Source organism: Phyllopteryx taeniolatus, chromosome 14, assembly GCF_024500385.1.
Source record: "Phyllopteryx taeniolatus isolate TA_2022b chromosome 14, UOR_Ptae_1.2, whole genome shotgun sequence".
Lineage (NCBI taxonomy): Eukaryota > Metazoa > Chordata > Actinopteri > Syngnathiformes > Syngnathidae > Phyllopteryx > Phyllopteryx taeniolatus.
The window spans coordinates 19,979,206-20,000,150 of NC_084515.1; the positions used below are offsets into that span (position 1 = coordinate 19,979,206).

At 46.7% G+C, this 20,945-nt stretch overlaps 2 protein-coding genes across 4 annotated transcripts; one reads left to right on the forward strand and one right to left on the reverse strand.

The window, feature by feature from the left end:
• Window positions 1-713: 713 nt before the first annotated feature.
• On the forward strand, window positions 714-5,396 carry cavin4a (caveolae associated protein 4a). The gene is made up of 2 exons (XM_061798606.1): window positions 714-1,676; window positions 4,061-5,396. Exons 1-2 carry the CDS (start codon window positions 1,278-1,280, stop codon window positions 4,643-4,645), a joined length of 984 nt encoding a protein of 327 aa, XP_061654590.1. The 5' UTR covers window positions 714-1,277; the 3' UTR covers window positions 4,646-5,396.
• A 388-nt stretch (window positions 5,397-5,784) lies between these two features.
• On the reverse strand, window positions 5,785-18,285 carry LOC133489469 (uncharacterized). Of its 3 annotated transcripts, none has more exons than XM_061798586.1 (4): window positions 18,131-18,285; window positions 7,297-10,356; window positions 6,104-6,206; window positions 5,785-6,014 (listed from the first exon to the last, which is right to left on the reverse strand). In XM_061798586.1, the coding sequence occupies exons 2-4, from the start codon at window positions 10,328-10,330 to the stop codon at window positions 5,999-6,001; spliced, it is 3,153 nt and encodes a 1,050-aa protein (XP_061654570.1). In that variant the 5' UTR covers window positions 10,331-10,356; window positions 18,131-18,285; the 3' UTR covers window positions 5,785-5,998. The 3 variants fall into 3 exon arrangements, with proteins under 3 accessions (XP_061654570.1, XP_061654568.1, XP_061654569.1); XM_061798584.1 differs by lacking the exon at window positions 18,131-18,285 and adding an exon at window positions 14,957-15,195; XM_061798585.1 differs by lacking the exon at window positions 18,131-18,285 and adding an exon at window positions 13,751-14,435.
• Between the last annotated feature and the right edge of the window lie 2,660 nt (window positions 18,286-20,945).

Below are 20,945 nucleotides of genomic sequence, written 5' to 3' on the forward strand. Positions count from 1 at the left end.
CACGTGTGCGTGTGTGTGCGTGTACGTGTGTGTCTGTCTATGTTAGTGTGCGTGCGCATGACTGTCTATTAGTGTGTGTGTTTGTGTGTGCGCGTGTAGTGGAGAATGTCATTGGATACGTTTTTAATTCTTCTGGGTGGGGAGGATTACCGCAGCAAATTTAGACTTATAATAAGACCAATAGTGTGCGCGTGTGTGCAGTTGTCCACCAGCTGTTTGATGTTGCTAACTAACATTGTGTTGTGCACAAAACAGGAAGTAGTAGTGACTTGAACGCTGTCGTGACGAAAATGTCAAATCAAACGAGTCGCGTTCTTTGCTTTCGCAAATCATTCCTGACGGACGACGAGCCACATTCCCGATGAGTCAAAGCACCAAAGATCCTTTTGGACTTCCCGGAATAAACCAGCATGTCGGTCTTTGGACTCTGGGAGGGTCTTTTGGGTTGGGTGTTTCTTTGGAGGGTGTATGTTTGAAGTGTAAGTGTTGACGTAAACGTCGGTCAACTGCGAGCTTTTCTTAAGCCTTCGAACGAGCAAATAACGTAAAAAAAGGAAGACCCGATCCCAGCAGGATTCGGACTTGCATGTCCATCATTCCCAAAATTGTCCGAGTGTCTCCTTACCGGAGTTTTATTTTTAGCTGCCGGCTTCACTGCTGGATGCTTCCGAAGGAGCGGGATCACGTTCCCTTTTTTAAGGAGGGGTGGGGGCGGAGTTTCCCCTCTTTGCTGCGACCAGTCGTCCCGGTGGGTCACTGTGCTCGGATCCGTTTCAAGTCAGAGCCTTGTGCCCCCATAGGCAGAGAGTCGAAGTCTTCTCGCCCGAAGTTGGAGGCATCTTCCCTCAAGCCAGAAACTTCTACCCCCCAGTTGGCGTCTTTAACCCCAAAGCTGGAGCGTTCTGCAACCCAAACCCGGAGTCTTCATCCTGAAAGCCAAAGCCTTCGTCCCTAAAAACAGAACCTAGTACCCCAAAACCAGAGCCTTCTTCCCCAAATCCAGAACCTTCTACCCTACAGCCAGAGCTATCTTCCCTGACGCCAGAGTCTTCATCCCCAAAGCCAAAGCCTTCTTCCTCAAAGCCACAACCTTTGACCCCATAGCCGGAGTCTTCTTCCCCCGACCCGGAATCTAAGCTGGAGCCTTGTTCCACAAAGCAGAAGTCTTTTACCCCAGAGCCAGGGTCTTCATTTATTTGCCAAACCGGAGGCTCCTTCATCCCTAAAGCCACAGTTTCCTTCTCCAGAGCCGGAACCTCGTGGAAGCCCGTAAGGAGATGGATCAGACCAAGTACGGCGTCCAGGAGAAGCTGGAGATCGTGGGGATGGAGGACGAGGAGGGTAAGCCCATCAGCGCCCTGAGCATCCTGTCTCTGCTGGAGCGCGTGGCCGGAATCATCGACAACGTGCAGTCGGGCCAGGAGCGGATGGAAGAACGTCAGCTGGACCTGGAGAGCAACATCCGCAGCATCCAGGGCGACGTCCTCAAGTTGGCCAAGGAGCACGCCGACGCCAGCGGATGCCTGGACAAGCTGCTGCAGAAGACGCGCAAAGTCAGCGCCAACGTCAAGGACGTCCGAGTCCGCGTGGAGAAACAGAACGGTCGCGTCAAGAAGGTCGAAAGCACCCAGGACGAGCTGCTCGTCAGGAACAAGTTCAGAGTCGTCATCTACCAGGTCGTACGCACCCTCCCTCTTCTTCTACACACCGCTTGCTAGGTTTCTTCTTCCATGCCTCATTTCCTCTTCCTTATCTTCTACAGCTAACATGCTCGTTTTCCTCATTTGCTTTTTGGGAGGGAACGTTTTGAATGGTCGCCACTTGGTCCCGTGAAGGCGCAAGTAGGATTTTCAAAACAAAAGCAAATATTAGGCTAGTAGCAATTGGTTAGTAACTATAATTGTAAAAGGTTCCAAGTGACAATTTTGCGGTAGAACTCATAAGAAATGAGTCAAGGAGAGTCTCTCGTAGAAAGCAGTAGAACGTCCAGTCGAAGCTTCAGTACAACTTAGTAGAACCCTAAGGCAAACTCAGAACTACTACTACTAACATCCACGAGAAATTCCACTGCAAACTCCAGTCGAACGCAGTAAAACGTCCAGTTCAACTGAGTAGAATTACCATTACAATCAGTAGAACCTCCGGTAGAACAACTAGCTCAATTTCTAGTAGAACGTCCAGGAAAAACTCCAGTAGACATGAGTAGAACTTACATGGGACTTCCAGACAAACTCAGTAGAATTTCCAGTAGAACTTCCATGAGAAGGTCAGTCTTTCAGACATGTGTCAGAATTCCTATAAAAACATTGGGCCTCATTGACGAATCAATGCGTACAAATGTTCTCGCTCTGCACGCAAGCTGAGCGAATACGCGAAATCACCGTCGGATTCCGCACACGATTTGCTTCACACCGCCGTACGTATTGGAAGTGACTCGGAATTCATTCTAAATGACGAGGTCCTGCCCCCTGCGCTCCGATCTGGATAAGCCACGCCCCCTTTTCACCGTAAAAGGACGTCCGTCCGTTTGACACTTTACAGCCAATGCGGCGAGGTTGAAAGTTGTCAAACATGGCCCCAAAACGTTCAGAACTTTCTTAATCTTCATGCTATTTTCAAAAGGTCCGTATCATCGGAAACAGAAAGTGACGACACGTAATATTCACGTTAATCATTTTTCATTCATTCTAAAGTTCAATTAGAGAATGCTGCACACAAAACATGCGTCAAACAAATAAATCAAGAGAATGAAATGAATGAAAAAACAGCATGTCTTGAGATGAGATAGTAAGGGATAAATAGAGCGCAACGATTTCGGCATTTGACGCAACAGAAAAGCTCGAGGGCGTGTGCCGCTCGGAGTGACGTCACGGGCGAGCTCGCCGGTCGTCCTGCGTGCTTCGTGTACATTTCGGGAACTGTTGTTCGAGATTTGCAGCGCGCGCGTGCACTTGATGGACACGAAAACTCTCAAGTCCTGGATCGATGCCAAGCGGTTCGATGGCTTTTCGTGGCGCGCGATCTAAGCGTGATCTCGCGCCATCCGCTCGTTGCGTGACAACTGCCGACGCGCGCGCACGCATACAAGCCCTCGAACGCAGCCACGGTCCAAGTGATGAGAAGTGTCCTTTTCACGCTTACGATGTTGGTCAAGTCATTCATAACATTCCCCATTGAAGTTATTAGTGTTACAATTATTATTATTGTTTTTTATGAATGACTACTTCAATACATTGTGAATCTTGGGTACAAGATGTATTTTCAAAAGCTGACTCTCATTACTTGTGGTCTTCCAAATTTGTTCGTAGAGTACAAACAAAAACAAGAGCAAACATTTTGATCAATGACAGATTTGTGTGAGGCCCAAAGTTGAGTGTACCAAGGACTGGAAGTTGCTTCGGATCCAAAGTAGGATTGTTGTGCCTCGCCACAGGTCTGCGCTCTACTGCCAACGTTGGACACACTTTTGACTTGACTTTCCGATTAGCTCATTTGTAAACATATTTTTAAAATTCGGTCAAGTTAGCAGCGAGCGTAACCGGACCTCAGCCAGCAGCTGCTGACAATCTTTGACAGAGGGTCCTATTCTGAGACCACTACACACCCCGCAAGCTCCACCTGTTCCCAACGTCTGTCGAAAGCACAGCCAATCACAGGCCAGGAAGCAGAAGACATCCAAAATATTCGCAAAACTCTCGATGTGCTCGCTCAACGTCGGGTGACAACAAAGCGCCGACGGCCGACTTTGTCCGGCCGAGCTGCCAAATCACGGGCTGAGAAACTGGGTGCGGGGGCGGGGTTTTGAAAAATGAGCAGGGCTCACTCCCAGTTCCATTATCAGAAATTGTCAGATACCTAACGGTTGATTTGGTTGTTTGATTTCACGCTTGGCACCCTTGAAACACAAACATTTGTGCACAACACATTAAAAAGTCACTTTTATATCACGTCTTCAACATTTACAAGACATTCGGCTGAACTTTCACCTGAACTAGAATTCATTATGTCTACATATGTGCTGATGGCAAAGGTTCAATCCTTGTTCTTGTGTCGTCCTCAGGGCGAGGCCGAGGTTCCTTCAGTGGCCGTCACCAAGAGCCCCAAGGGGGGCCTGGAGGATCTGGAGCTGGAGCCCGATTCCTACGACGTTCCCGCCGACCTCTCCTCCGATGAAGAGTACCTGAGCGTGGAGGAGGCGGACCCTTCCCGGGCGGTCCGATTCAAGAAGTCCATGGTGAAGAGCACGGAGACCCTGAAGGCGGCCTTCTCCAAGGAAAACATGAGCAAGACCAAAGACAACCTGGGCACCAAGTTTCACCACCTGGGCGAGAAGGTGATGCCGCCCGAGCGCCGCGAGAAGATGCACCAGGCGGGCGAGCGCCTCAAGCAGAGCGGCGAGCGCTTCAAGGAGAACATCGCCAAGAAGGCGCCCACCAAGGAGACCTTCAAGATCAAGATCAAGAAGGAACGCGCCGTGGCCGAGGGCCAGGAGGGCGCGGACGCCGAAGCCGAGGCCAAGGCCGAGGCCCCGCCCCGGCCGGAGCCCGCCTACACAGAGGTCGTCACGGAGACCAAGAGGGAGGGGCCGGTGGACCAGGTCAACGCCGCCAAGAGAGCCGAGCTGGAAGATGATTACGGGAATTAGACAACAGCGGCGGGAAGAAGACGGAAAGTAGAAAACCACGATGGGAAGGTTACGGGAAGTAGATCACCATTACAGGTTAATTACAGGAAGTAAACCACCATTTAAGTTTAGGAGACGTAGAGCACTATTACAGGAAGAAGACCATCACAACAGGAAGTGGACCCCCTTTACAGGAAGTAGACAAGAGAAGAAGACAGCATCTCTGTGATTGGCCGGGGACATTGTGATTGGTTTGTTCAATAGCCGCTCACGGCTTTTTCATCCTTCGCTACTTTGGAGTGTGTTTTATGAACTCCCGCGCATGCTAACTTGCTAACGTGGGCATTTTAAAACCATACAAGGTCGATGACAGCGATGACTTTAAAATTGAAATTAAAAATGCAATTACACATAACGAAATGTCACTTTTGGTGGGCTTTACACATTAAAACATTTAAAATGTCTCCAGTTGGTCTCTACATGTAAGAAAAACTCACGTTTGGTTGTCATGAAAGGGGCGTGGCATTGTGATTGACAGCTGTTGTGCAATGAATTGACTTCTGGTAAGATGGCGTCAGGTGTGTATGTGTGTGATCGTTCGGCTTTTTTTTGACACTTTTGCTACAATGTGCACTCTGGTTGTGGGTGTAATTCTAAAGTCAGTGCTGGGGCGCCCCCTGGTGGTCCCCATTGTCATGCACTCATCCACATGAAAATGTTGGCTGAGCATTCTTGGAAAAAAACAAAACAAAATAAAAGTGTTGAAATTTAAGATTCATCTTCGTCCTTGTTTTTATAAACATCCCATCATCAAGAGCTGAGTGATATGGCCGTAAAATATTATTATTATTATGCGAATGGTTGTTTGTTTGTATGTGCCCTGCGATTGGCTGGCAACCAGTTCAGGGTGTACCCCGCCTCCTGCCCGATGATAGCTGGGATAGGCTCCGGCACGCCCGCGACCCGCGTGAGGAGAAGCGGCTCAGAAAATGGATGGATGGCTGGAAATGTATATATCCTAATTCAAATGGATCAATAAAATCGATTGACATGTTGACCGGCCAATCACAGCGGACGGCAGTCAGGGCAACACCGGCAGAAACACAACCTGTAGCGCAGTGGAACACCACATGCAACAAAAAAAAATATTTAATCCAAGATTCATGGAAAATGGACTTTAATTCAAAGCTAAAAAAAAAATAAACTTTGTAGGTACAAATATGATGTCATCACGAGGTCACCAAAAAAACATTCCAGAATATTCTCTTTAGTGTGGTTGTGTCATAGTAAACGTCAAGAGGAGGAAGATCAGCGCTCGTCTGATTTTGTCGTCTTCAGAGGAAAAACTAAAAACTTTCCCGACGGCTCCCTGGATCACGTCAACTTGATCCTGGAGACAATTTCAAACAAATAGTCAAGCTAAACAAACGCTGACCGTGACGCCACATTAAATATGAAACGCGTGAAAAAATGCGGTACCCTGTGCCATGGCGGCCGCTGTTGTTCCACCAAAGGTTCCCATGGTAACCATGGCGAAGGTGGTGGTCCCAGGGTAGTCTTTCAGTTGCCTGCTTTAATTTGTCTAAGGGAGAAGAATGACAACGTTCAAGCATCAAAGGAGAATTAGTTTGCTTCTTTTTTTTTTCCCCACCAAAAAATTTTTTTCCAAGATTGAAGTCAAAGTTCAATTCTAACGCTTCACCACATTCCTGTGCGCCACACAACGCCAATAAAGGCTTTCTATTCTATTAACAAGTCGATAGTTTGGCTTTTTTTACACTTTTGCTTCAACATGAAACCCGGCGGCATCGTTTGGCTTATTTTTGGGGGTCTACAGCCACCCTAAAATATTCTTAAGCCTCTAAAACAATTTGGTGTTATCAGTCACCATTTCGTTAACATGTTGACCATGACCAAGCGACAACTCTCCACTATTTACAGCTCAGTAGCTTAGCAAATTATTCCCCTCCAAAACATTTTGCCAATCACACTGCAGATTTTGTCTGACAACAAGTAATCATCGCAGCAAAGTGAGGAAGCGAATGATGAAGCGCTGTGGTGCGGCGATGTTAGCCCTATTGCAGCTGGTGTAATGCTACAGTCAGTTTTAGGATGCCCCCTGGTGGCCGCCCATTGTAATGCACTCATCCACATGAAACCAATCACAGAGTAGAGTCTTGAAAATAATGAATAAAAGTGGTGAAACGTAAGCAGACATTTTCGTTTTCATTAACGTGTTATCATCTGGTCTGGTCGATAAAGTACGTACTGTACGTTTACGCCAATCATTTCTGAGTGTTGCTGAGTGGACCGGGGCTGTTATCGTTGCCTGCAAAACAACATCCATCGTGTGGTTTCCGTTTTCATTGCTACATTTTTGGAAGCTGGCTTCCACTCTCTCAAACATGAACTAAGCTTCATGTCAGTTAGTCGTTTAATTGAAAAGACCATATGGAAACTAGCTTGGGACGATTCAAATCGATGCGCGATTCTGAATGTGTTTGCAGCACTAATCTTGGATATTTGCTACTGTAACCTGGGACTTGCTCGCAACTTGAAAGTTAAGACTTGAGAATTACTTATGAACTGCACGTTACTTACTCCCACCTCCGAAGTTGTATTGTAGGGAGTGTCGGCGTCAGTGGTGGTTTGTGACTTTTCCATCAACTTACCGCGATGATAGCCGGTGGTGGTCAGCATTCTGTCAGCAGCTGGGTCGAGGGAACTGGCGTCCCTATCGGGTCCATCCAGGATGGACCTTTTGTTCAGGCTCAGTGAGATTTTGCCTTTGTTGTTCCTGAATGTTATAGTGGGCAAAGGCGACTCTTGCCCGGGCTCGTCCACGGAGTGCCTCGGGAATTGGAGTTTGGTTTTGCCGTCAATCCTGGTCGGAGGTAGACGCCACTGCTCGTAGATCTTCTGTTTGATCGGACTCCTGCATTTGGAACTCACGGTCAGAATGTCTGGCGCGCGATGGGCCAGAGTGTGGTGACGTTTGCGTCCGGCCGAGCCAAAGAGCACCAGCTCCACAGGCAGCTTGCGCTTTGCCGGCGACGCTTCTTTGTTACGTTTGCTTACATTCTTGCGAAGAGGTTTGGTTTTCAGCTTCTTTAGGCACGGAATGCTGATACCAGAATGCTTGACTCTCTTTCGTTTTTTCTTCGCGGCCGCTAAACGTTTGGCAGCAAGGCAGAGCGGCCTCTCGCCTGGGAATGGTTTGGTTGCGATCACTTCCACACGGTGACGAGTCCCGAATGTCCACATTTCAGTCGGACAAGAAACTTGGGATGGTAAAACTAAGACTGGCTGGGAGACATTTTCCATTTCTTGGTCATCATCTTGTTGGGAGACCTTTGCCATGTCTTGGGCATCTTTTTGGGTAAACCTTCCCATCTCTTGGTCATCATCTTGTTGGGACACATTTGCTAACTCTCCGTTATCTTCTTGTTGGCAGACATATGCCATCTCTTGGTCTTTATTCTGGGCAACCTTTCTTGTCTCTTGGTCATCTAGTTGGGAGATATTTGCCATTGCGTGGTCGTCAACTTGTTGGGTAACCTTTCCCGACTCTTGGTCAACTACTTGTTCTTGCTTCTGTTGGGCAAAAATCTCTCTCTCGTCATCTTCCTTTTGTTCCATCAATGGCGATGCGTCCTGGGATTGATTGGAATCCATCGATTGGTTGCCTGCATGCCTACTGAGTGAGACATCACGATCCCCACACCTTATTTCTGCCGCCACGTCTTCAAGATCGTTCTGCAGCGCCTCTCGTTTTTTTGCAAAAAGGATTTCATCCCAGTGTTCAAAGAGAGACTCCAACTCTGCTTCAACCTGATCCTCCTCCCCTCGTTCGGAGTCCCCTTTGTCGACGCTCATTTCAGGCTCCACGGAGCCTTTCAGGTCCCCCTTGACAGGAGCTTCTTCTGCGTGATGTATGCTCTCATAGATGGCTTTGGCCTCCTCTTGGGGCAAAACTTGGATGACAAATGAGTACACGTCATCTGGGTCATCACCGGGAGATACAGACGTAGCAGAGTCTATCTCCGGCTCATCATGTGCCTGTTCCAATTCTTGTACTCCTTGTTTCTTTTCTTGTTGTTTGTCTTCCAAGGAGGTGGATATGGCCTCTGGCAAAGGAGCCTCAGCTCCCGCAGGTCCCGATGGCGTAAGCGCTTCTGGTAGTCGTGCAGGATGCAGGAAGTTCCTCTCAAAGCCGAACTCCTTATCGATGTCATCGAGCTGTTGGTTGATGTTCCGCCAGAATGATGAGTATGGCATTTCGGAGTAGACCTCACCGTCTTGCAGCACCTGAAGGCTACAAATGTTCAAGTCACACTTGGCTTCTGTCAGCACTAGAGTGTCTGGTGCCAAGTGCTCATCACAAAACATATAAGCTTCGTTCATGACGTCCTCGTACCAGCCTGTGCAGAGTTTATTCAGCAATATTTGGGGATCTTTCCAGAACATGTTGATTATATATTCAGAATTAAATAGGACAGAAGACTCAGGAGAGTTAATCTGGGCTTGATGGTAGTCTCTGAGGAGTACCGCTAAATCTGCTTGAGTCCACATCCGTGTCAAAAGAGACTGGAGTCTAACACTGGCTGGTCTCTGACTTTGAATCTTATGCTCTTCTGGCTGAAGAGGTGGTGGAGCATTGTGGTCCTGCCGTTTCCCCTGACCCCCTGTATCACCTGCTAACGGGTCCTTCTGGCCAGAAGCACCACGTGCACTTGCTGAAAGCAGGCCAGCGAGCTCCAGACATTCCCCTGAAACAGGCTGCATGACGGCAACTGTTCGCAGAGCTGAGCAACTGGGTGACGAGGGGTTGGTGGTGGGGAGTTCAAGTGCTTCAGGGTTTTGCATCTGTGCAACATCAACCATTGGCGTCTGGTTCTGGCAGCGGCTTCTGCTGTCTGGTTTGCTTAGCTGTGACAACTCTCCGGGAACACGCACTGCTTCCGGCTCTGGTGGCTTTGGTGCCCGCACTGCATGAAGTGATGAAGACTGACAGTATTGTCTGACGTGCACCCTCGTTGGCATCCTCACCGGTGTCCTCACCGGCAGACTTTCTGGTATCCTCTCTGGCATCCTTGCTTGTGCCCTTGCTTTCATCGCTATACTTTTTTGAGTGCGATGGCGTATAATCTGCCATTTCATTTCTGGAACTTTTTGGACAATCTTGCTGGCGCGCAACTCCAACGCGTTTAATAATGTGACCCTCGTGTCCGGCTGTTGCCGAGGTGTCCGATTGGTGGTGGCGCCGGAAAAAAACTGCCCACGTGTTGGGACGCTGTTGTGTGGATATGGCGGTGGCAGTTTCTGGTAGACTCCACTACTGTGCATGTGGTGTTCAGGTACAACACCGTGGCCGTGGCCCACTCCTGATGGGCCCCACGAGGTAGGGAGCAGGTTCTGGTAGGCCGGCATGTCTCTCTGGGCGCAGGAAGTGGGTTCTGTGCTCCACGTCGACGACTCCTGCCCCATGTTGTAATGACAAACTCTAGAGGAGACAAAGTGGTGTCCATTGTTTGCACCTTGTGGACCAGTGGAGAAGTTGGTCTGAGAGACATGCGACACATTCTGGTAGCCTCTGCCGTCCTGACCAGGAAATGTGGTTGGCCAATTGTCACCACCACATGTCTGGTAAGGGCACACGTTCTGTGCGCCGGAATAGTTCCACATTCTGTCTGCTGAGGCCTGCATTGTGTCCTCAGCTGGAGCCAACGTCCCTGAAAGAGGTCCAAACAGGCGACACAATCAGTGGAGGAGTAACGACATTTGAATGCCCGTCAAAGTTCCAAAACATGCAAACATTCCTTCATTTTAGTCTTTTCATCTTCTTCCTTCTATGTCTGAGGTGGACCTTCACCACACTTTCATGCACCCATCTTTTTCTTTTTCTTTTTTTTTGTCCTGTTTGGCTGTTAGGTCAAGCAGAATGGACAATCTGTATCCCTTTTATGCCGGAACAGGTTTACTGTATCGCAGTGGAGTTTTGAAGCTTCCGTTGTGGTACTATAATTGAGCTTTATTGAGAATCAGACTTGATCAGTCGAACAGAACAAAGTTTCTGGAAGGGAGAGTGAAACAAAGACAAAAGACATAGCACTAATTGTAAACAGGATGAGAGAATAAAACATTAAATATGACCCAATGCCACTAGGGGGGCAGGCAGGCCGGAGGGGCAGGGGGCACGGACCGGGAAACAGCACAGACGTGCCGTCAGAGAAGTTTCTGCAAAACAACTGAGACAAGCCTGCGGACTGCATGGAAGTGAACGCACACCGACCAAGATTGTCCTTTTCTGCTGGCGAGGGACAGCAGAGCAACTCACTGGGAGAGCGCTCACCAAGTCTGTCAAACAATTGCTGCCCTCGTCCGCTATTTATTTGAAGCAAAGCAGGATGCAACACAATGGAACTTGACCGAAATGCGCAGCTGCGCCGGAAAAATGCTTCGATCGTTTCCTGTTATTCTTACAGTTTCTAACAGACAGCATAGTGACACTTCTGTTTGAGTAAGCGTGAAACTGACAGCTTCATTGTCTCGTCCCCAAATCTGCGTGGGCGAATTTCTACAAAATCTGAATATGCTTTAAACACGGTAAACACCCGATCCGACATATGTTTTAATCCAAATAAGACATTTGCAAACATCGGCTTTTACTTAGGAAAACAATCATCAACATATTTGCCGATTTTGCTAACAGATGTTACGAACCAATCGTCATCAACTTATGTTTGTGTATTTTCTACAGTTTCCATTTGTAATAACGGCCAGTTTCAATAAAGTGGTGGGAAAAAAATGATTCATCAATTAATCAAATGATCGGCAGATAAATGGATTATTAGACTTATTGTTAGTTGCAGCCCTAAACTAAATAACACGCAAAGACTTCCTCGACGTCTCCCGAGAGCCTCCGGGCAATCCACAAGACAAAAGAGAACTTCCACAGATGCTCCCCATGATAGTGGCAACAAAAAGGGGGAAGCAATAAAAGAAAAAAGGACAACAACTGCTCGTAAAATTCAGGTGACTACTTGTTAAGCCACATTTTGACAAAACAAAGTCAGTAGCTTTTGTCTTCATGAGGTGTGCGTGATTGCCACGCCCAGCTGAAGTTGACCACCAAACTCAACAGAAAACAAAGTATTACTTAAGGACACCTTAGGTATTGAAAACAAACCACATAAGACTCTCAACCTTTCAGTCCACTAACGCTAACTATCATCTCTGTTGCGTTGCTTTAACCATTTAAGAAAGTGATTGGAAACTGCAACATGTACACTGACAATACAACAACACTCACATTCCGATATCCTTCATCCGTTGCGTAGAATGACTAATATTGGTGCTGTACCGATGAGCTGAGAGAGGGGTTTCGATGTTATTATGAATCCCACCTGCGTTCGAGGCAGGACACGACCCGCTGCAATATGACTGGCGAGAAGTCAAGTGAGATTCATAACGCCTCAAGGAGAAGCATTCAGTTGAAAAAAAGTATTTTATTTAGTTATTTTTGATTTCATTTAATGATGCCATTACTACATGTTTTTATAGAGTACAATGTTTTCCACACTACAACGTTTTTGGAGAGGCTGGAACAGATTAACGGCATTTGCATTCATTCCAATGGGGAAAGATGATTTGAGACAGCAGTGTGGTCACAGAATGAAACTTTCAAGGCGCCACCCTACACTCCACCATAAAGTTTGCAATGTGGGGGTTAAGGGTGATGTTGTAGGAAAACCTCCAATGTTTTACGGGGGAAACTTAATTTGACCTTTTCAATGCACATGCGCGATTGTTTCAAGAAACTTTTTGCACAACTTGCAAGGAGCGTCACGGCAAAATCCTCAGCTGTTGTGTGCCAGTTTGATTTGTGACCGTGAGGCCGGCGTTGGGGGGAGTAGAAACAGGCCAAATTCCTTCCTTCGTGCCCTTGGGCTGCAAGTCATAACTCAGCAGCTTCCTCCCAGGAACAATCAATCACTTGCATTGTTGATCTAGTGTGTGCGCTAACTAACACAAATAGGGCCGTCACCATCAAATCTTTTTAGAGTCGATTATCCCATCGACTATTCCATTCAGTAGTCCGCCCTCCCCCGCAAATAATAATAATTTTTTTAAAAAAATCAATCAAAAAATTCAAGTGTCTTTACGACCAACATGCATTTTATTGTGATTTATGAGGGATGGACTTCCATCCTTAAACGGCATATGTTGGTGATGAGTGCATGATATCAATTTGGTGTACAGCATTTGAGAAAACAACAAAATTAGCCAATGCTATTAGCATTAACACGATAGCAATGACCATTTGAGTTGAAAAAAGGCTAACTACCATTCAGCTTCCTCACACTTACCATGTCGTCGTATGTACATTACACATCAATGTCTTAAAAATCGCTTACAGACGCTCGTCCGTCTGCAAAAAATGTCCGTGGGAAACGCGGGTTCCGGCGGTGCAAACGTGCGTCCGCGGAGCTTCAAAGCAGAAATTTGGCATTGGCCAATTTTTGAACTGGACTTCCATTTCTTTTCCCAGCCCGAAACAAGACACGCATCTGGAAACACGACGACTGCCAAACGCTCTCACATTCGTTTTCCTTGTACAACGCAAGTGACGAAGAAGGACAATTTTTTCATCAAGTCACAATGCAGCACAACGAAAGGTTTTTTTCTTGCTTATGAAATGTGGAAGTGTCTAATTTCGGCCAGCCTCCGGCCCACTAAAATAAATAAAACGAGGTTTTTCTTATGACGCTGGATGTCTAATTCTAGCACACTGCCTTTGCCTGGTCAAAACTTGTTTTGTCTGGCAGCTCCGGCTTTACGATTATGGCCCAAAAAAATAAATCACGATCGATAGTTTAATCACCATTATTGCTCATGAAAAATCTATTTGTATTGCACTACTTTTTAAGAAACAATATGCAACAGTTTTCAGTTCAAATGAATCTTTTAATAAGAATAAATGATAAGATACAAATTTAAAAAAAATAAACATACCCAAAGAAATTTCACTTTAGCAAGGGCTAACTGAACAAACGTGCTATTACAAAGGGCAATCATGAATTGCAATTTAATGGAACGGGAAAATAACAAGAATAATCAACGTACCGGCAAGCATCTGAAGGCCTTCGCACGCGATATACTGATGCCATGATCATTCATACATAGACTTATTTGTGCACTGTTATGTTGTGCAACCTAACCTCAGTAGCAAAATGTTCTGATAATTGTGTAACTGTGAAACTACATGTCAGCCGCAGAACAGGATGTTTTGTGCCAAGAAGAGATATTGCTGCGACCTTGGATCCGCCCTGCTCAAGCTTTAAACACCGCCCTGAACACTGCATATAATCTCGCACTGAACGCTGAAAAAGCGCACATTTGAGCTCATTTGGGCAGCTGCAGCTTTTGCCTGGAGAACATTTGTGCCCAGAATATTCTGCAATAAAAGATCTGAAAAGAAGTTCATTTCCAGTCTCTGATTCTGACCAACATTCTCACCACCCGAAATTCAACGAACACGCGAAGGACTGGCGGAGAAAAGCCTCCTTCAACACATCTCACCGTGCAACCGCGGCAATCACGGCGGACCTCGCGGCTCAGACTTCCTCGATGTGCCGGCTCAGCAACTCCGTGCACCAGTTGACCAACACGCACGTGTTATGGTGTTCGTTTAACGAATAAGTTCGATAGAAACACTCGAATTATCACTGACAACATAGTTTATACTAACATATCAACTCACAGTGTTTATAGACACTTAAAAAAAAAAATAATAAGAAGAAGAATCCCACCGCAGCACTGCCTTGATCATTTCCCACATCCTATATCCTCCCCTTGTCTGTCCTCTCTTATCTCGTTCTCTTGGTTAGTTATTGCACGTCTTCACCGGCCGGGTGCCCCCACCCCCCCCGGACCCTCTCCAATCTACAAATAACTGTTGTAATGTTATTTGTGTTCCAATATCTAGTCTCACTATTGTTCTGCTTTGGTTCTCACCTAGTCCACTATCCCGCCGTCGGTCCCGTAAAACCCTTTTCTGCCTTTGCACCAAACAAAGGTAAGAAATGTTTCGAGCGGGGCACCCACACATACTTCCTGACTGATTAGGTTACGATGAACTGTGTTCATCACTTGGAAACTCCCCCCCCCCCCCCCCCCACTTTGTATTTTGAGTAACAAGAAAAAGAGAAGCAGCAGTTGATCCGGACGGCCACAGGACGGACGGGGCAGACTCTGCAGCCTTGACTCGTGGGCGAATCCCAGCATGCTCGTAGGACTCGGATCATTTGCTCAGTACCAAATTGAACCTACTTCTTGGTCTGATCGTTGACATCGACCCGCTCCACAAGCTGATCAAGAAAACAAGCGGAAACACTCCAGTGGCCTGAAACGGGTCTCGTAGATGTAGCTTACGGCGCAAATTAAAAGACGAAAATTAAACAACAGTCGTCGCGTACCAGACGAGTCACCGTTAAGCGCTCATCTGACTTGAGTATTCCTTGTCTGCTTTTTGTTCGAACTGATGACTTGAATTAACTCCAGTATTTAAAGGAAGCTTAAAATCTTTTATCCTTTTACTCAACTTACATATCACAGCTAAGAAAGCCTTGTGACATCATTTCTTTATGTTCTTCAAACAAAGTTATTTTTTATGTCTGTGGATAGATAGCCTGATCGATACGGACGGACTAGAACAGCTGCTCAAAACAACTTTTACTCAAGAAAAGCGATGCCGTTATCCTGTTTACTTTTGCCTGACAACAGAAAGCGTAACTGCAGCGAGTACGAGTTTCTCCACATACCGGACGGAGTCATCCAAACAAAGTCTCTCCGTCAAAGCAGTCAGATCAAGAAATGTGCGCGCGACAAGCAAGGACTTTTGCCTCAGAAACAGAAAAATAACTTTATGCAACGCGTAGAATCCAGTGGGGAAAAGGGCACAAAACCCATGCTACTTACAATTTCAATCTTTCCCAGGACCGTAAAGACAAAGATGGAGTTCGGTGCTAAAGCGAAGCCAAGTCAAAATGTTGGGAGCATCGGAAGATATAACACATCACCAGGGAAAAAAAAACTATCATTAGCGTTGTAAGAGCCAAATGTGACCGGATAGAACAGAAAGTGCTAAACTTATCTTGCTTAGCGGTAACCGTGAAGTAGCAGATAAATCCAATAACTGCCGAGTGCCGGGGTGAAAGACACTCTTGTTCTCGGAGCTTGTGCCACGTCAAATATTTACAAAAACAGAATAGTCGCTGGCGGCTATCGAGTGCCACCGTCTCAGACGGCGCCAAACGGCGACCTGAGGAAGAGGCCGAACACCAAGGGGTGAAACAGCTGATTGTGTACATGGAGCGGTGGACATCTGCAACTGCATCCACATCAAATCACCAAAGACTATTTGAGAGTCCTGATAAAGTGGCGATGTCAACTTTCCCAAACAAATTCAGCCGGCCGCTTCAGCTCAACACATGGTCTGTGTTGTCTGCGAGTCGAGAGGACTGCATTTCTTTGAGAACTTTTCTAGCAAAGAGGCGACCCGTTCAGGGGAAAAGGCCCACACCTGAACAAAGTTGGAGTCAAGACAACTGAGGGCTAACCGCTTTCGTGTGCGCAGCGCGACTCCGAGGCTGTAGAACAGGCCCGGACCGGATCTTGTGCTGCCGCCAGGAGAAGAGAAGAGAGGACCTAGAGAGGAACTCCTGCCTCGCCACCCAAGAACCCGGCAGAGGAGTCAACCGCAGAAGCTCCTCCATCACCTTTACCTCGGCCCGTAACACAGCACGGGACCAGACTGTTGCACCATCTACACCCTCCAGAGATTCATCACCCAAAACTATCTTACAACAGCAAGAAAAATAGACTCAAAAACTCATCCGAGTCCATGGACTTTGCTCATCTTGACTCAAGAGAAAGCTGAAGATTGCTCAATCTGGCATGGAAAATATCATTTTGGCCTCAGGATGTTTTTGTTCCTTTAATGGTGAACTGAAACCATTGTTTTAATTCGAATCCGCAAAAAGGGACTCCAGTCTGGCTGCTCAAGAACAATAGCGAAAGGTCTGCGCAGGTGTGAAGCTGCAAGATGAAAGGGAAGCCCCACCCCCTTGACAACGTTCCTTCTTGACCACCTGCTGTGGTCTTTGGGAAGCGTCTGCCGCGGTGTGCAAAGGGGCACACGAGGCCCCGTCGTGATGGCGCCTGGAAACCAATCGTCGACAGGGGGTGCCCGACAAAACCCGTTTGGATGCCCCCGATTCTCCTGATAATCGGCAAAGTTTGAACCAAGACGACCGGATTGTTGAAGACGTTTCACCTTTCGTCGAAAAAACTTCTTGAGTTCGAACCTTCCCTCTCAGCCTGTGAGGGTCAACAATAGGAATAGGTTTTTGCAATTGCCCAGTTGCTTGAGTCACAAGTAGGTATGCGTTTGTTGTGTTTTTGCAGGTTTTTGGTGCATTCATTGCTGCCGGCGTGACTCGGAACACGTCGCCAGCTAAGCCGCAAGTTAGTCGACTTGAAATGAAGCTTCGCTACGGTAAAATGCCAAGTCGCCAAGCTGCTTGCAAGCTTTTTTGGGGGGGGTACACGTGAACACTTCATTCCCGGTTGTTTTTGTATATCGGATTGCAGACAGGGTCGGGTGCCCGCCCAATCTCGAAGGTTCAATTCATTGATGGTCAAAAGGTCAATGTTGTTTTAGTCTTCCGGTTGAGGCGCTCGGCCCAGGCCGGACAAGTTCTACTTTGCTCGTCGGGCAACGCGCAGATCTTTTACCACACCACGTAAGTACGCTAAATACATCAACATGACATGAAAAGCAAGAAAAACCATCACAATTCCAACGACTCCCTTTTTTAAAATACTTTCAATACTTGAGTACATTTAATGTGAGAAAATTACTTTTAAGATGTGAATGCATTTAATGTCTAATACTTAAGCACTATTCTGCAAGGTGACTTTAACTTGTACCAAAGTTACTTACTGTTAAGGTACTTGTACTTTTACTCAAATATTGCTTGCAGGTACATATTGATTAAATCACATAAAAAACAAAAACAAAACTTTTACTTTCAATACTTATTTTCAATAAATGGGAGTGCTTACGCAATTATTTTTTAAAATTAGGTATAATAGCAGTCATGTGCAGATTTCAATTTTCGAAATACAACTTTAGGGCCGAATTAACCTTCTTGGGAACGTCTACTTTCTCCCAGGAGGGACTGGTGACTGGTTGCTGGTAACTGGTGACTGGCTGCGTGCTGTAATGATGTGACATCGCTCTTTTCAATCCAGAGCGCCGATGTCCATCTATTAGTTTCAGGCTTTTATTTTGAAGGCGCGTTAGCAAACGCGCCATCGGAATAATCGCCATCTTGATTTGATTGCTCATCAAAGTTGACGGGAGTCCCTCAAATCTGGACTTTGGAAAAGAACGACGAGGTGACCAATGTGAAGAAACGAAGCAGAAGGCTTGTGACTTACCTGACGATAACTTTCTTCTGCTGTGTCGTTCTCCTTGCAGAAGGACGAGTCCGGAAATGGCGAGCACTTTCGCTGCTTGGAGTTTTGTTGGCCTTCATCTGTGGCCGCAGCGCGGCGATGACGTCACTTGGGGGGGGGCGTGGCCACGAGGCCGCCTGGCAATGGAAAGACATCTTTCAAAAAAAAAAAAGGAAAACGAAACAAATGACCAACGCGAAACTCCACGTTATTGATAGAGAACTGGAAGAAAACCAACGCAGCTGTGTTGCACGTCAGTCAATGAAAATCGTCAACATGAAACAACAATAAAGACAAATAAAAGACGAAAACAAGGGCAGACGGAACAGGTGCGTCATTTTCTGTGGCCCGTGAAAGGAAATTATGTGCGTTTACTTCATGTTTTCCACTCAAAATCTGTTCCAAAGTTCGCTTCGCTTTTCATAACGCTGAGAGACAGCATTTTCTGTACCGCTTCTCCTCACTTGGGTCGCGGCCGTGCTGGCGCGTCCCAGCTATCTTCGGGCGAGAGGCGGGGTACACCCTGAGCCAGCCAATCATAGGGCACACGAAATAAACAACCATTCTAACTCACAATCACACCTACGGGCAATTTAGTCTCCAATCCACTTAGCACGCATGTTTTGGAGATGTGGGAGGAAAGCGGAGTACCCGGAGAAAAGCCACACAGGCACGGGGAGAACATGCAAACTCCACACGGGCCGGGCCGGAATTGAACCCGCAACCTCACAACTGTGAGGCAGATGTGCAAACCGGTCGGTCACCGTGCCGCATGTTACGAAAGCACTTTTTTTAAAATAAATTGAACAATAGTTGTTTTCCTTCATATTTCAAAACAATTTAGCCATCAATTTTGTGGGTGTATGTAATATGATCAGGCGATGACCGCATGAACTTTCCGTCACTCGAACCACCAGGAAACATTTGTTGTGCTCGTCCGCTGCGCTGATGTTTACCTTCGCTAACCACTCTTGGACTTTGTCCAATTTGTGCCAATCCAAGTTTCAATGAAACAACTGTTTTTATTGATCTCGCCTACTGAGAACTCCACCACAACACACACACTAATCAGTCATTTTGAATTTATTTTTAGCATTTCCATGGGTTGACCATCAAAAGTCAACACAAGTCGGACCTAGATTTTAAAAGAAAGTCCTTACAAATTTGAAATTCAAAGTGGTCGGGGGCTCCACATGACCCCCGGCCCCAATCGTTACCTGGTTGGGGGTCGGGAGTTGGGTGGGGGGGATGGGCGCTCGTTTGGATTCAAGCCGTAGATAAAGATTTTTATCTACGGCTCTGGTTTGGAAGCCCTCTCCCGGCAGATGTCTGGGACCACGTCCCCCTCCGGCCCCCTTTGCGTGGCGTCACAGATAAAACGAGGCGAAGTCCACGCATCTCAACGGGGGGCGGATGTTGCCCCCACTCCCCACCATTTGCTTTTCTTCCATAAATGTGGGAATGAATTTGCGTTCAAATGTACACATTAAAACTGTGCCATTTTTCTCGCCGTGGGCAGGAGGGGGCTCAGCGCCCCGAAACCTTCGATCGCTCAGTCACAACGCAGTTGTGCAAAGTTGTCGAATTGTCTTTTTATTGAAAAACTGCAAATGGTGAGGAGAGAAAAACAAGTCAAAGGGGAGTTTGCGATTGAAGATGACATTAAGTCCTCCTCGCCAGTAGTTGGCGCTACAGTGCAGCAAATCATGTGCATCAGAAAGAAAAAAAAAAGGAAACGTTTTGTACAAATTAGCTTTAATTGAGCTAATTAAATATCAAAAGTATTCAAACAAAAGTACTCTGAAAAAAAAGTGGTATGGAACATCCCTGATGAAAATAAAACACATTGCACTCACCATAGATATGAAAATGTATTTCTGTATGTCAGGCTTGCAGTATTTTGCTTTGCGGACTCGGAGACGATGAGCCTCGGACGTGTCGGAAGCGTCCGAGGCGGGCGGACGCTCGTCCCGGACGGGGTCCCCGCCCGCTCGGTCCTCGGCGTTCACCGACACGCCTGGAGGGCAAGCCTGCAGAGTCGTTCGGCCAAAGAATTTGCTCGCAGACGCTCGATTGACGACAGAAGAAACCGGAGAGCCATCTGATCCGTGCAAGCCGAGACGCTGGCTCCAAATGAACAAAGAGCGTTCTAGTGTACTTGACTCGACTTTGTAGACTGCCTTCCTTGCTCTGACTGGCCAGAAGAACGGAGATGATCTCATCTTTCTGGCCAGAGGCAAGATTTAATTGAGTTTTTCGTGGAATTAACTTGGCCGAGCAACATGACAGCTGGAGCGCCTGACCTCATTTGTCTTTTGCAATTAAGGTCTCATTCAAGGGTCCCTTTCATCTATTCAGTCATCAAGCAGACTTTGTTTAGAATGGAAGCGATTAGACTCGAATAGAATAGAGCACAGTAGAGTTTATTGCCTTGTGTACAAGTTAAAAAGAGGTGCAAACAGGTGCACTGGAATTCTTGTACATGTCCCCTGAGTCAGTACAAACAAACAAACAAACAAACAAACACGTGCATTCCAGAAAAACAAAGGACACATGAAAAGTAGGAAAAGAGCAGTGCGTTCTGGACCAGTGGGGACCTCGTCCACCCCTTAAAAGTGGACTTTGCAGTTTCAAAGGCGAAACAAAAAAACACTTTTGGTCATATTTGTTCAAAATGTCTGTCCTGGGTGGACAGCGGGTAAGTTTGTCACTTCTTTTCTATTTTTGATTGTACATTCCAAAAACATACAACATCAAACCGCTAGCAATGGCTAAGTGTTAGAACAAATGGACATAA

Excerpts from the sequence above, each read along its gene's own strand:
- LOC133489469 (XM_061798584.1), bottom strand. The coding sequence starts at position 14,978 with ATGTCAACGATCAGACCAAGAA. Across the intron at positions 10,357-14,956 it reads GTCAACGATCAGACCAAGAA|GGACGTTGGCTCCAGCTGAG; the intron begins GTAGGTTCAATT and ends GACCTCTTTCAG. Across the intron at positions 6,207-7,296 it reads CACCACCGGCTATCATCGCG|ACAAATTAAAGCAGGCAACT; the intron begins GTAAGTTGATGG and ends CTTCTCCCTTAG.
- cavin4a (XM_061798606.1), top strand. The coding sequence starts at position 1,278 with ATGGATCAGACCAAGTACGGCGTCCAGGAGAAGCTGGAGATCGTGGGG. Across the intron at positions 1,677-4,060 it reads TCAGAGTCGTCATCTACCAG|GGCGAGGCCGAGGTTCCTTC; the intron begins GTCGTACGCACC and ends TGTCGTCCTCAG.